The sequence below is a fragment of the Marmota flaviventris genome, chromosome 11 (assembly GCF_047511675.1).
Source record: "Marmota flaviventris isolate mMarFla1 chromosome 11, mMarFla1.hap1, whole genome shotgun sequence".
Classification (NCBI taxonomy): domain Eukaryota; kingdom Metazoa; phylum Chordata; class Mammalia; order Rodentia; family Sciuridae; genus Marmota; species Marmota flaviventris.
Window position 1 is genome coordinate 86,628,719 of NC_092508.1, and position 13,812 is coordinate 86,642,530.

Here is a 13,812-nt window from a genome sequence, read left to right on the forward strand (position 1 = left end):
TTCCAATACTGACACAAGAATTCCATAAGAATTATGCAGTTGCCAAATTATAAATTAAACAGAAAACATTTCAATAACCATGAAATGTGATAGCTAATTAAGACTGTGTTCCTAATGGTTGATACACATAGTCTTTGATTCCCCAAATTCCAAGAAACTGGACAACCATGTGGATTTTACAAGGACACAGATGTTTTGAAAAATGACATCTTTTTTTAATATAAAGCATGTGATTTATTGCCATCTACATGAAATCAATTTTGATCTATTCCTTCCATGGGGGTTGGAGGGACAGGGAGGGGGCAGGGGATTAGCTAAGATGGTGGAATGTGATATACATCCTTATCCAAAGTATATGTATGAAGACACGAATTGGGTGTCAAAATACTTTATATACAAACAGAGATATGAAAAATTGTGGTATATGTGTGTAATAAGAATTGTAATGCATTCTGCTGTCATTTATTTTTTAAAAAATCAATAAAAGAAATCAATTTTGAAATAGTTTTAATAATTAAAATTTATTTTTAAAAATTAAAAATTGAATAGTAGTAAAATAAGGCATCTTTCAGTAAATTTGTGTAAGTTAATAATAAGAACATTGCTACTTTTTTGTTTCTACAGAATCAAGTACAGAAGCAAGCAAATTGATAAATTTATAAACATCATGAAAAGAATTGTAGAGAGGAACTGGAGCCACTCGAATCCCATTTGGTTCTCGCTTGTCACACTGGAGGAAAAATAAAATAATATAAAGTCACAAAAATTTTAGCACATACTGAAAATGTCCATTCAAGATAAACTTCCATAAAGCATTCATGCTGGCTTCCTTGAAACTTAATGCACAAGCAATTTTTCACTTTCAGTAAAACATTGTGGTTCTGTAATTTGAAACTTTCTTCTTCATAATGAAAATAATAATGGGTTGGGCCTGAGGTCCAATCAATAATTATCTTCTCTCACCATCCAAATGATCATATATTCATTTTTTTCTGTGGGGAAATCCTGGACAGAGTAGAATCCTTGGACAAATTTAAATGAATGATATTCTTACTGGGAGTGTTAGCAAATTTTCCTTAAATTTAATTCTCTAATCCCTGATCTTACAGATAAGAAGTTGGCTATATGCAGGAACGACTGCTATATGCTGTACGACTAGAAAATTTGGCCTGACCCTGAAGATCACTATAGCCTACTTCAAGAAACAACATTGTGAGTCAAGGAGATAATATATAGTCTATGCACACTGTCCTATTCAATTCCCATCAGCTGTTGTTATTTCTCTTCAGGAGACTAAAGTCCACATAGGCCCAGGGGTTAAGAAACTATATATTCCTTGCAATGTTACTACTCTTGAGAATTGTCTCCAAGTCTTTTTGACAATGGTAAAAATAACTGAGTTTATTAGGCTACTAAAGAAGACCAATTTATTTCTTATCCTTCACTAACTACTTTTGTTTCATAGATTAAATAAAGGTATACTGGAGTTTTCTTGAGTTAAATCTAGTGAATTAATAAAAAACATATACTAATGCATCACAATGAAATAATTTCTTTTTGCACTACAATTTAAAAAATGAGTAAATTATATAACACCATTTCTCACAACAAAAATTTGTGATATCTTCTCTTTTATCGGAAATGACAGATACATCTCTGTGCCCTACAATTAGCAGTGCACTGAAAGCTTATTTGGAACAAAATTTATCCTAATGGATTGATGTGAAATGACATGCAAGTATGAATAAACCAACAAATCCAAAATTTACCACCAATTGCAACCCATACAAATAATCTGGTAGCAATGGGAAAAATATACTTACAACAACTCCTCTTTTTTCTAGTTCTTCAAAAACATTTTTCTTGGGAATAGAAAATGTTAGTGTCAATTGGCAGCCCCGATCCTCTATATTGGATGGAGTAATTATATTCACAATTGGTTTCTTGGTTCCTCCTATATCTTTGTTAAAGTAAAGCTTGATCATGTATTCCAGATAACCAGTTAGCAAAATGGATTTTTTCCTCAGTGCTTTTATAGTCGCTTGCCTAAAGATCTGCCAAATGAGAAACAATCAGGTTAGCAGTATTTTATTGATCTTCAAAGAAGCCAAAATTAAGTGTAAATCATGCATAAAAAAGGAGATGCCGACTTTTGGCCTATCCAATAAACACTCAGTTTTAGCTAATCTTTTTTTTTTTTTGTAAAAACATGTCCTCTTCTAAGTGTTTTTCCATTAAATATAAAGGCAAATTTCCATGAGAGGAAAACTGCAAATATCATTTAAACAATACTTGTGAAAGAAGAAAAATTGAGTTAATAGCATATGACTTCAGAGTTATTTTATATTAATTTAATCACCAAGTAAAGCATAACTTAATGCATTCAAATATTTTGAAATTTAAACTTTGCTCTCAAAACCAGTTAATAAAATCATAATCAAAAAGACTTTTTCTAAGGTTGGGACTGTGGCTCAGTGGTGGAGTGCTTACCTAGCATGCATGAGGCACTGGGTTCGATCCTCAGCACCACCAAAAAAAAAAAAATAGTAAAATAAACATATTATGCCCACCTATTTAAAAAAGACCTTTTTTATTCTTATATATGGTTTGGTTAGCAAAAAGTGCAATATGAGATAAATATATATGTTTATGTGAAGGCAGTGTTACCAATATTATCTGTTATTTTTTAACTGATTTGTTAGAAAACAAATAGTTAAATAAGGAAGCTACATTTTCTTGGACCAAGAAGAAAACAACGTCACATAGTCACATAATACACTTATTATTACTGAAGCATTGGGATAGTTTGTTTGTTTCTTTATTTCTTTTATTTTATATATATTTTTTTCTTTGATAAACTCAAGCACTGTTGTGAAAATACTACCATTTGCTGCCAGAGATGTCATACATTAAGATGAGTGACAAAGACCCACAATACCAAATGTTGGAACATTAGAGTAAGAACAGACATGCTTTTCTGGCTTATCTCTGAAGGTTAAATAAAGTTTAAAAGTATATCCTATGCACAAGAATTGAATAGACTTCAAACAGCATGATGTGCTGGCATGACACTTAATGTTCCTTTTCTGCACTATGAGCAAAACTATTAAGGATACAGATAGGGTCATGTGGTGATATTTAGAGTTCCTCAAGTCTACGAATACAGTTGTTGTTTTTTTTTTTTTTTTTTTTTGGTATGTACATGTGACATTTGTGGATTCACATTCTAATAGGGCTCAGTTGAAGGTATATATTTTCAGGAACTACACTGTTGGAGCTTATGAATTTGGTTGAAGGAGAAGATGGGAATTGTATTAAAAGGTAATGGTGTCTAAAAAAGTGGGGGTGGGGCAGAAAAGACAAAATGATACCATGTCTCTCCAACCACACCTCAGGACCATGTTTGTAGGCCTGCAAAGGTAATCAGCTACCATTGGAGGCTGATAATTGCAGATCTGGATGCAAGCAAACTGCTTCAAGACTTAGGTGACCCAGATTGCATGGAATTTGATAGGTGCTATTTCATCATTTCCTTATGTAAAGCAAAATGTAGGTAGACTTCAAGCAATGAAAACTCAAGGGAACTCAATAGATTTGGATTAACATAGTTCCAGAGTACAGGAGCAGAGCCTCTCAAGGCAGGACCCACAATAAGTCTTTCTGGATAAATTTGGAATAAAAAAAAATATGAGAGAGATGAAAAGACTCTTAGGAGATCAACAATATGCTAAGATGTTTTAATTAATAAAGAATTCTAGAAATATTTTTGGTTCTACTACAGGCCCCATAAGACACAGATGGGTGTAATGAGTGAAGTGCAGTTGTCCCTTGGAATCTACAGGGGATTGCTTCCAGGATCACCCTGCATAACAAAATTCACAATACTCAAGTCTGTTGATTAAAAATGGTGTACTACGTGCATATCACCTATGTACTTCCTCCCATATAATTTAAATGATTTCCAGATTACCTTCAGTACTCAGTATAATGTAATTGCTGTGTAACTAGTTGTGATACTGCATTATTTGGGGACTAATGACAAGAAAACAGGAGTCTATACTTATGCAAAATTTTTTTCATGACTATTTTCAGTCCAAGTGTGAACTCTATAGATGTAGAGTCTGTGGATATGGAGGGTTGTCTGTATACTTACAATGATAATTAATTTGTATTCAAAGGTTTGTAAAATTTGGGTACTATTTACTTACATTCATAAAATTTTAAAGTGAGTTAGGAGATTTTGCTCTTCTAGATTACTCTTGGTAACTAGAAATCATTTTTTAAATGGCAAATAGTTTTGATTTTAGCATACTGTAGAATGTATGAATGTAGAATGTTAAAGAGTTCTACTCTTTAATAAGAATATAACCTTTAATTTAATATTTTCCACATTATAACCACAACAAGGGCAAATTGTGTTTTGAAGCACTTTTAAATTTTTCTCACAGAATATAAAATTCTATTCTGAGTCCTCACATAAAAATACTATAGAGGCTAATAGAAGTTAACAGGGAAATAAAACAAATAATCTCTTTTCTTTTTGTTTCTTGTTATTTTATGTTTTCAGTATTCAAAAAAATTTTTTTAGAAAAAATTAATGTAGCTTAAAAATGTTCAGCTTATGAGAATTCTTGGCAGAGTTTTAACTACTTGGGCTATTTTGTTCTTACTGAGTAAAATAAACAGTAATCTGGAAAAGATAGATAAGATTGACTAAAAATTGTATACATAGTATGATGTTTTTAGTTGTGATACTTTTCTCTTAAATTCTTAAAATTAGGTCTTTAGTGCAGTGTGAAGAAACACAGTGTGTTTCTTTCTTTTTTTTTGGGGGGGCGGATTCTGATCTTCTGTGCAAATTAATTGTTTTAATTTTGTATTTTAAAACAATTTCCTTCATTATGAGTTTATTTATTAAACAGATCTAAAATTGTCTGTTGCTATATATAAATATGAAACTTTAAAATATAATATATATAAATTTCAAATAAGTAATTGGAAGAGTGAGGGAACTTCTGAAGTAATCAACTCTTAACATCCTCAGAAAAATGAGGCAAATGAATTCAAGAGCACTAGTTTTGTGTTTAAGGTCACATTTAGTGACCACTATTCAATAGAGTACTCATTTGGGTTTTAGCTTCAAGTTACTTCCTTTCATCCACAATATTTTTTAAATACTGTATAAGTCATTTAAAAGCCCAGATATAAAGGAAAAGACAGTTTGAAACTGACAATAAGGTATGTTTAATGGAATTAATCATCATGTGCACACGTGATTACACTCATTATTAGTCTCTTACAAATGCATTGCTTTGAAAATCAGAGGTCATGTCTAAGTAATATTGATTCTTGAGTATAGAATCTTTCTGTACAGTTGAAATTTGAGTATGTATAGTATTTTCTGAAAGGAAGGTGAAAACAAAGGAGAAAGTTGAAGTCATGCATATATTTCACTTACTTCAACTTCAACTTCAACCATTTATCTCCTACAATGCATTAACTTTTTAAAAGATAGGTAAACACCACTATGATTAATTCAATAATACTGACTCACAGGGCAAGCTCAGACATGTGTAGAAAGCACACAATGTGGAACATTTCTTACTTTATAATTTAAACATTTTACAATTTATAATGGGGAGGATTTTGAACAATTCTTTCACAAACATAAAGCTTGACTAACTAAAGATAATTATGGTCAGAACATAGTCTTAGAAGTGAATGACCTTGATAGGAGGCTCTAGAAAATTAAGTAAGTGATGACAAGTTCCATGGATGTCTACATTCCCCTTTTAATGGCTTTTTGGGTCCTTTGGTTAGGTTTAAGCTTATATATTAAAGGTCTTCAGAGTCTTAGAATAAAATTTTGTCTAGGTTCCATTAATGCAGTTTGGTAGGAAACTAGTGGTAGAAAAAAACAAGAATCATCTCTTTTTCCATAGAAGAAAGGGTGACTATTGGAGGAAAGACCAGCTTACTGTGGAGGCCATACCAAAAAGACAGTGTATAAAAGAAAATTTCTAGTTGTCTGAAAAATTATTTGTAAAGATAAAGAAAATCAGATAAAATCATGTTATTTTTTTAGTCCTTCTATGATATATCTTGGTGTCTTTCTGATTGTAACTCATCTTCCTGATACACACTTGCAAAGTAAACTGAAATTTAACTTTGTTTTAAAATGTTGTTTCTTTGAGAAACAATTTTTTTTCTAAGTGGATATTATAAAGCAACTCAAATATTATGAATTACTAAGATATTTACTTAAAAAATATGAAAGTGTCACTGTCTGAAAAATCTTGTCATTGCCTGTGTAATCCAATAAAAAAAAAAAAAAATCTGCCTCAAAGTGAAAACAGCTCATGCCCCATCAAGTGGTCAACCTGAGTAGGTGCTTTCTAAGTTGTGACGAAATGAATATAAGGCAATTATCACTGCATAGTGGTGAACTTGAATAAAAACAAAGGAACTTGACATTGCCATCCAGTGGTCATAATGAGAAACTGCCATGAGTGTTCATGAAATTTGACAATTTAGGGCATAGAAGGGATTTGGAAGTCTTTATTCAGTCACTCATTTGATTCTGGTATTCTCCACAATTTGATTTCCCAAAATATCATGAGCTTGATGATTTTAAGAGGCACCGAAGAAAAAATAAAAGCCTTGTTTGAATAGCTATATATATAAAACCTCTATTAGAATAGGTATGTACATTTACATAAAATATATTTTACCCAAATATTTGTATATACAATATATAATTTAATTAATATGTGTATTAAGATTGTTAATCATATAGCATAAAATTATTAACAATCTATATTTACTCAAATAAATTGAATCTGTTCCTAAATAATATAAAAAAATAAATTTGGTTTATGTATATATTTTTTTCTGTTTTCATGTGTGTGTATATATATGTGTGTGTGTGTGTATATATATATATATATATATATATATATATATATATATATATAAAACAATTAACTCATTATGTAAATATTAATTTATGGTGAAACTAAACTTAAACAAAATATTAAAGGACCATATTAAGTCACAATAGTAGAGATTATATAATGGCATAGAAGCCTCAGGAAAGCAAGAACTCTGTCTAATGAGGAAATCATACAGAATCTTTGATTTACTCTTATTATTTTATAAAACAAAAATTTATTTATTTTTTAACTTGATGCATTATAATAATTTATATATAATAGAATTCACTTTTCTAATTATTAATAACTCCCCTCACTTGAAGGTAAGTCATTTATAGCTTTGTCACCGGGCACTTTGTCAGTTCACTGGCTCACAGAAGTAGAAGAAACAGAATCCCCAGAAATCACAATAGTGCCTGGCCCATAAATATTTTCTCAATAAATACATGTTGCTTGAGTGAATTACTGAAGAATTAAACACTGGACACTAAATTATTTATATATAGAGAGAAGGTCAAATAACTTATTCAAATTCACACAGATTTTAAGTGGAACCAAAATATATGTCTCCCCAGCTGAATTCCATTTAGTGTTTACTACATTCCAACAATGTGTCAAGCACTGAGTCTGGGGCAGAAAATATAAATGACAGGTGACAATCACCATATAGTCACCTTTCCAATAGGAAGATGCTGCCTTTTGTCCTTCCTTTATGTACAGTGTACATTTATAATCTTGCTTATTAGCAGAGAAAGTACTACAACCTGTGGCAACCAGGTAAGGAGAAAAAGTAAAGACAGGAAAGGCTGACATGCAGATCTCTTACCTCCAAACTAGCATGCAATGAACAGACCAACAAAATGGGAGGATTGGAAATACGGAATCCACTGACCCCAGGGATTAACTGCAGTTCTGAAAAGTTAATATCATGTCTTTATTAAAGAATATGCTTTCAAGAGGGCCAACAAGACAAGAAAGAACAGTAAAATATTAGGACTTAAATATTTTTATTACACAGAGGGAATGCCTAAGATATTTAAGAGAAACTTAATGGAGTGAAAATACTGGCATATTTTCTTTTCATTGGCAATTCCCATCTCTCCTGTTCCTACCTTCTCAGCAAACTACCAATCAATACAGCCCTTATACACAAAATGAATGTGGTGTATTAGTCTGAGTGCAGTGGCGCATGCCTGTAATTCCAGTTAGTCAGAGGAGGCTGGCGCAGAAGCATACCAAGTTCAAGGGCAGCCTGGGCAACAGGGCAAGACCTCACCTCAAAAACAAACAAACAAAGCAAATAAACAACAAAAATAACCTCTTCTGAGAAGTTTTTACTGACTGTGTCCTCTGCCTGTCTTCCAACTTCCAAGCCAATATTCCTGTTCAACCCATGCTTTGATTTTCTATCATGGAGCACTAACTTTCCTCCCCCTCTCCCTCCCTTCCTTCTCCTTTTGTTCAGTTCTTGGGATTGAAACCAGGGGCATTCTACCTCTGAGCCATATCTTGGTCCTTTTTATTTTTATATTTTTGGAGCAGGCTCTCGCTAAGTTTGCTCTGGCTGGCATTGAAGTTGAGGTCCTCCTGCCTCAGCCTCCTAAGTAGCTAGGATTACAGGCGTGATTGAAAAGAATGCTATGTAATTATAATGTCACCCAAATGCAGAAAAATGAATAAAATAAACTGCAAAGGTTACTTTGAACTCCAGGATTATTAGGTCAAGTAGCTTACTTAGGAAAAAGAGGAGAGCTAGGGGGAAAAAATTTGCCTAAGTATGACATATTGGAAATATTAATTGATAACAGATATTATTCCAGTTAGAATAAGTACAATAAATTGTAGCAAGCTAAATCCATCAGGGCTAAGATGGCTAGGAAGAAATTAAACTAAAACTAAGCTTGACCAAGAAAATATTAAAAAAAAAAAATGGTCTTTAAAAATTCTTCTAATCTGGGGCAAGTTTAACTGTGACCTCTAGGTCAAATCCAATCTACCACCTATTTTTTAAATAAAGTTTTATTAGAACATCGGCATTACTATGGTTTGATTCTGTTATGTATCCCAAAGGTTCATGTATTTAAGACTCAGGATTCAGTTGATGATGCTTTTGGGAAGAGTGGGGCTGAGTTGGAAGAGGTGGGTCACCAGGGATATTTCTTTGAAGTTTATTTTGTCCCTAACCCCTGACACACTCTCTTACTCTGCTTCTAGATCATCATGGGTGAGCAGCTTTGCTCTACCTGCTATTTGACCATCATATCCTGCCTCACCACGGGCCCAAAATTCATGCAACCAGCCAACCATGGACCAAAAGCTCTGAAACACTGAGTCAAAATAAATCCTTCCTCCTTTAACTTGCTCTGCTCAGTTATTTTGTCATAAGGATGGAAAAGAGTTGATGAACATAATCAAAATCATTTATCTGTGCATATCTATAGTACCTTTAGCTCCACAATGCAGAGCTGAATATTTGCACAGAGACAAATATAACACAAAAAACCTTAAAATTTTTCCTATCATGTCTTTTGTGATAGAAAATTTTTCTCCATACTTAATCAAATTTCATTTACTGATAAGAAAACCCATCTCATAGAATTAAAGAATTTAAGTAACAGTCATATCAGAGCTAATCATTCAACAACCACATTAAAAAAACAAACCAAAAAAGCTTTCTTGATTTGATTAAAGTTGTCCTCCCTGATCCTTTGTATCCTAATTGTTGCAAATTCAAATACATACATAGGTTTGGAAGCACTCTGAAATATTTAGTTTACAATGAATTCTCAAAGCACTTACAATGCTTTCTGTATTCTATATGACTAAAAATAGGGTCATTCAGGAAACAAAATAGGACCCTCTTTGAGACAAATATACAGCACAGTTTTATTTTTATTCACTGGGGTTTAACATCACTCTTTGGTACATGGCAAAAGCCACAAAAAATAATATGAGTAAAAAATGATCATATTTAAAAGTACTGCTATATGTTACTTGGTTTACAGTTTTGAATTTGACTTACCCTTAAACCAGACCCTGAAATAGATATTATTCATATTAGGTATGTGGAACAGAACAGCAAGGACACAAGATGAATACTGTGATTTGCAGCATCACAAAACTATTACACAGTAAAGACCCAAGACTCTCTGGATCTGACCTTGAGTACCCAATTCCCTCTTGTTCCCACTGCCTGATGTTTTGGGCACTCCATATTGAGAGGATCTGATCAAGCCACATGGGCCATAAGTTAAATTTCATTTCCTTTTATCTCTCTTCAAATGAATAGGCTCAAAATTATGCTAAATCTATAAACACTCTTACACACTGAAAATGTCATTTCTTATTTTAAAAAATCTCAGTGACATTTTCAAAGTGCAGTTTCCATGGGGCATGTATATTATATATGATATACACATAGATGAAAATTAAAATGAAGCTAAAATAAAGTGACTTATGAAATAAAATTGAATATACTTACTGTTATCCATTTTAAATCTGGTGCTGAGTTCATGGCCAAACCATCCCACTAACCTAAAATATAAGGTACCCATTAGATGTTTTGGTCTACACAAATGGCTATTAATTTAGGAATCTGCCAGCATATTAAAATCACTTATGTTTTAAGTTATGAAATATTTAAACAGATAAAAGGTAACTGATAGAAGAAGGCAAGAACCATTTATAAGGTTGTCAAAAGTAAGGATAAATCAATTTAATTTTTATACAGCAAATCATCTGAAAGACTATATTTAATGTAGTTTTTTCTCACTTAAAATAAATTAAAATGACTTGATATGTTAAGGAGTATTTTAACTTCAAAATAAAGTTAAAATCACAATAAGGTAAAACATTAATATAATATTTTCACAATCTGTAAAGAGAAATGGTAGCTCCAAAGCACTATTTACTCATTGGTATTCTAAAACTGATGTTCTAAAGAAATTGGTTACTTTCATATTGTTAATAAAAATATTAAGGCCAGGCCTGGTAGTGCATGCCTGTAATCCCAGAGGCTCTGGTGGCTGAGATTGTGAGTTCAAAGCCAGCCTCAGTAATGGCAAGGTGCTAAGCAATTCAGTGAGTCCTTGTCTCTAAGTAAAATACAAAATAGGGCTGGGGATGTGGCTCAGTGATTGAGTGCCCCAGAGTTCAATTCCTGGTTCCAAAAAACGAAGTTAATTAGCCAAACAGAAAATACACAATATATAGGAACATCAATACTTGGATATTGCTAGATGGTAGATAAAGAACAATTGATAACACTACATCTCAGAACAATTTCAGGAAATTTTAAAAGAAATAAATCAGTGAAAAAATTGAAAAGTTTATTAAACAAGAAAAACTGAAACCAAATAATGAGTAAATTAAGAAAAGTCAAAACTGATTGTTCCAAACAACAAATTATGTTGATACATAGATCAAACCTCAGTTGAGGTGGGGGAGAGATGTCAATTAATCAAGATAGTACAAGAAATTGTAAGCATGAAATATAAACATTTTATGGAGGTAAAAATCATAAAATAGGGAAAAGATGAACATCATAAAATTATATTAATTTAAAAACTAAATAAAATGAGTACTTTTAAAAGATGATACTAAATATTCAACTTAATTCTAAAATGACAGAAAATCAAAATCAACAGATTATAATAGAAGCAGCAGAGAAAAATCACAAACACCTAAAATTAGGTGGTCTCACAGAGAAATTTTACCTATACTTTTAAGTTAATCCCAATGCTTTTTAAAAAATATTTTTATTAGTTTTTGATGGACCTTTATTTATTTGCTCATATGTGGTGCTGAGAATCAAACCCAGTGCCTCACACATGCTAGCAAGTGCTCTACCACTGAGCTACAACTCCAACCCAATTCCAATGCTTTTTAAATTACTTCAGTGCACAGACAACAAAATACAAATCAAAACAGAGTTATAGAAAAAATTAGCATATTTTTGATACTCATATTAATGTTAATATTAAACCATTTTAGAATTGCACATATGTAAGAATATAAGCTAATCTTGAGAATATTAATATAAAATCTTACATAAAATATTAGCAATCAGATTTTAACAACACATTAAAATAATTATACATTATGAACAGTGGGGTTCATTTCAGGCATACAAGAATAGCTCTATACTAGCAAATTTATTATTATGCAGTTTATTATATGTGTTAGAGAAAAATCATAGGGTTATCTTCACAGACCCTATAAAGACATTTACACCCTTTCAGAACAATTTTAATTAAAAAATTAAAGAATATAATAATGGAAACTACCTATCTCAAACCCTAAAGTCAAACTTAGCCACGAAGTACCAAAGGTAATTTCATTAATAAGAAGAATTTACTTACAGATGCAAAAAAAATGAAAAGAGGAAGTAAATTATTACCATTTTCAAACTGCATAATTTTGTGCCTGCCATGAACAAAAGGATAATTTAATGTTGCATTTTGGTATAAAATAATGAAAAATTGAATTTAAAGTCACTACCAAGAAATGTTTAAGATTTACATCCTAAACAAACAAAATCTTGAGTAACATTCAACATTAAGAAAAAAGTCAATTATCTTTAAATTAATGTATACCTTTAATATAATCCAAGTAAAAATGAAAGTAGATTTTTGTTTACTTTTTTTTTAACTTATAACTAGAGAAATGGATTCTAATATTATATGGAAAAAACAAAACAAAAGATATAATAAGAATTCCATAAAACCATAAGAACAATGGAGTGAGATATTTCTACAAGGTGGTAGTATATAGTAAAAAATTGTAATTGGAAACATTGTGGTGTTGTGTTAACAAATCCAATAATATGCAGTCCTTTGTACTAACAGCTCTAAAGGGAAACTTGATATTGTTTCCATAGATCAATGAATAAGGAGAAAATCATGTCAAGCAACAATCTATTTTAAAAAATCATTTTCAATTTATATTGCCATGTATTCGCTAATCTTCTAGGTATAAAAACACCTAGATATAGTATTCAGCCATAAGAAAGAATTAAATCTTTACATTTTCTGCAACGTGTATAGACCTGGAGAACATCATGCAAGTAAAATAAGCTGAATACAGTACCATATGATCTCACTCATTTGTGAAATATAAGAAACTGATTTCAAAGTGATTGAGAGTACAATGGTGGTTATTAGAGACTGAGAGTACAGGGAAGGGAGAGATGAAAAAAATGTTAATCAATAGATACTCAGTTACCGTGAGGCAGGAGTAAAAAGTTCAGATGGGCTATGTACTGTATACTTTAAAATGCTAAATAAAAAATGTTGAACATTCTATCCATAAAGAAGTAATATCTATTTGAGAAGATAGATATGTTTAACCTGATTCATGATGTATACATGAATCAAAACATCATGTAGTACCCCACTAATATGTACAATTTTTGCACTTTTATTTATCAGTTAAAAAACAGAATATCTTAAGATTTGCCTTATGACAGCACCCAAATATAGGCCAAAGATCTGAATATATCACTTATAGAAAAGAAAAATGACTCTTAAAATACAAAAGAAAAATTATCAACCTACTAATGATAAGAATACAAGCTAAAACTACAATGAGACAACATTGTTCATCTCTAAGATTGACAAAATTTCAGAAGTTTGATTAATATGTTCCATTGGTATGACTGTGAGGAAAAGGAAAATTCCCGCATATTATTATGAGAGTATAATTGGATGCCTTCCTGTGGGAAACAAATGAATAAAGCCATAAAAGTGATAAAAACATAACAGTTAACCTGGAAAATTCATGTCTGGGAATTTACTCTGGAGAAGTACTTATATAAGTATGAGGTGAATTATGTGTTAGTCATTGCATCTTTTTAGTGATAATCCAGGATTGAAAGGAAACT

At 31.4% G+C, this 13,812-nt stretch overlaps 1 protein-coding gene across 2 annotated transcripts in view; it reads right to left on the reverse strand.

The window, feature by feature from the left end:
• Positions 1-502: 502 nt before the first annotated feature.
• The window catches only part of Kynu (kynureninase), a 105,597-nt gene continuing 92,287 nt past the window's right edge, over positions 503-13,812 (reverse strand). Inside the window, exons 11-14 of one of the 2 annotated variants that reach the window (XM_027937970.3) lie at positions 10,414-10,466; positions 7,759-7,844; positions 1,824-2,054; positions 503-730 (exon numbers count right to left, since the gene is read on the reverse strand). In XM_027937970.3, coding sequence (XP_027793771.2) covers positions 605-730; positions 1,824-2,054; positions 7,759-7,844; positions 10,414-10,466 — 496 coding nt within the window. In that variant the 3' untranslated portion in view covers positions 503-604. Of the gene's footprint in view, positions 731-1,823; positions 2,055-7,758; positions 7,845-10,413; positions 10,467-13,812 lie in introns of those variants that run through there. The other variant, XR_003583134.3, reaches the window with a different exon arrangement.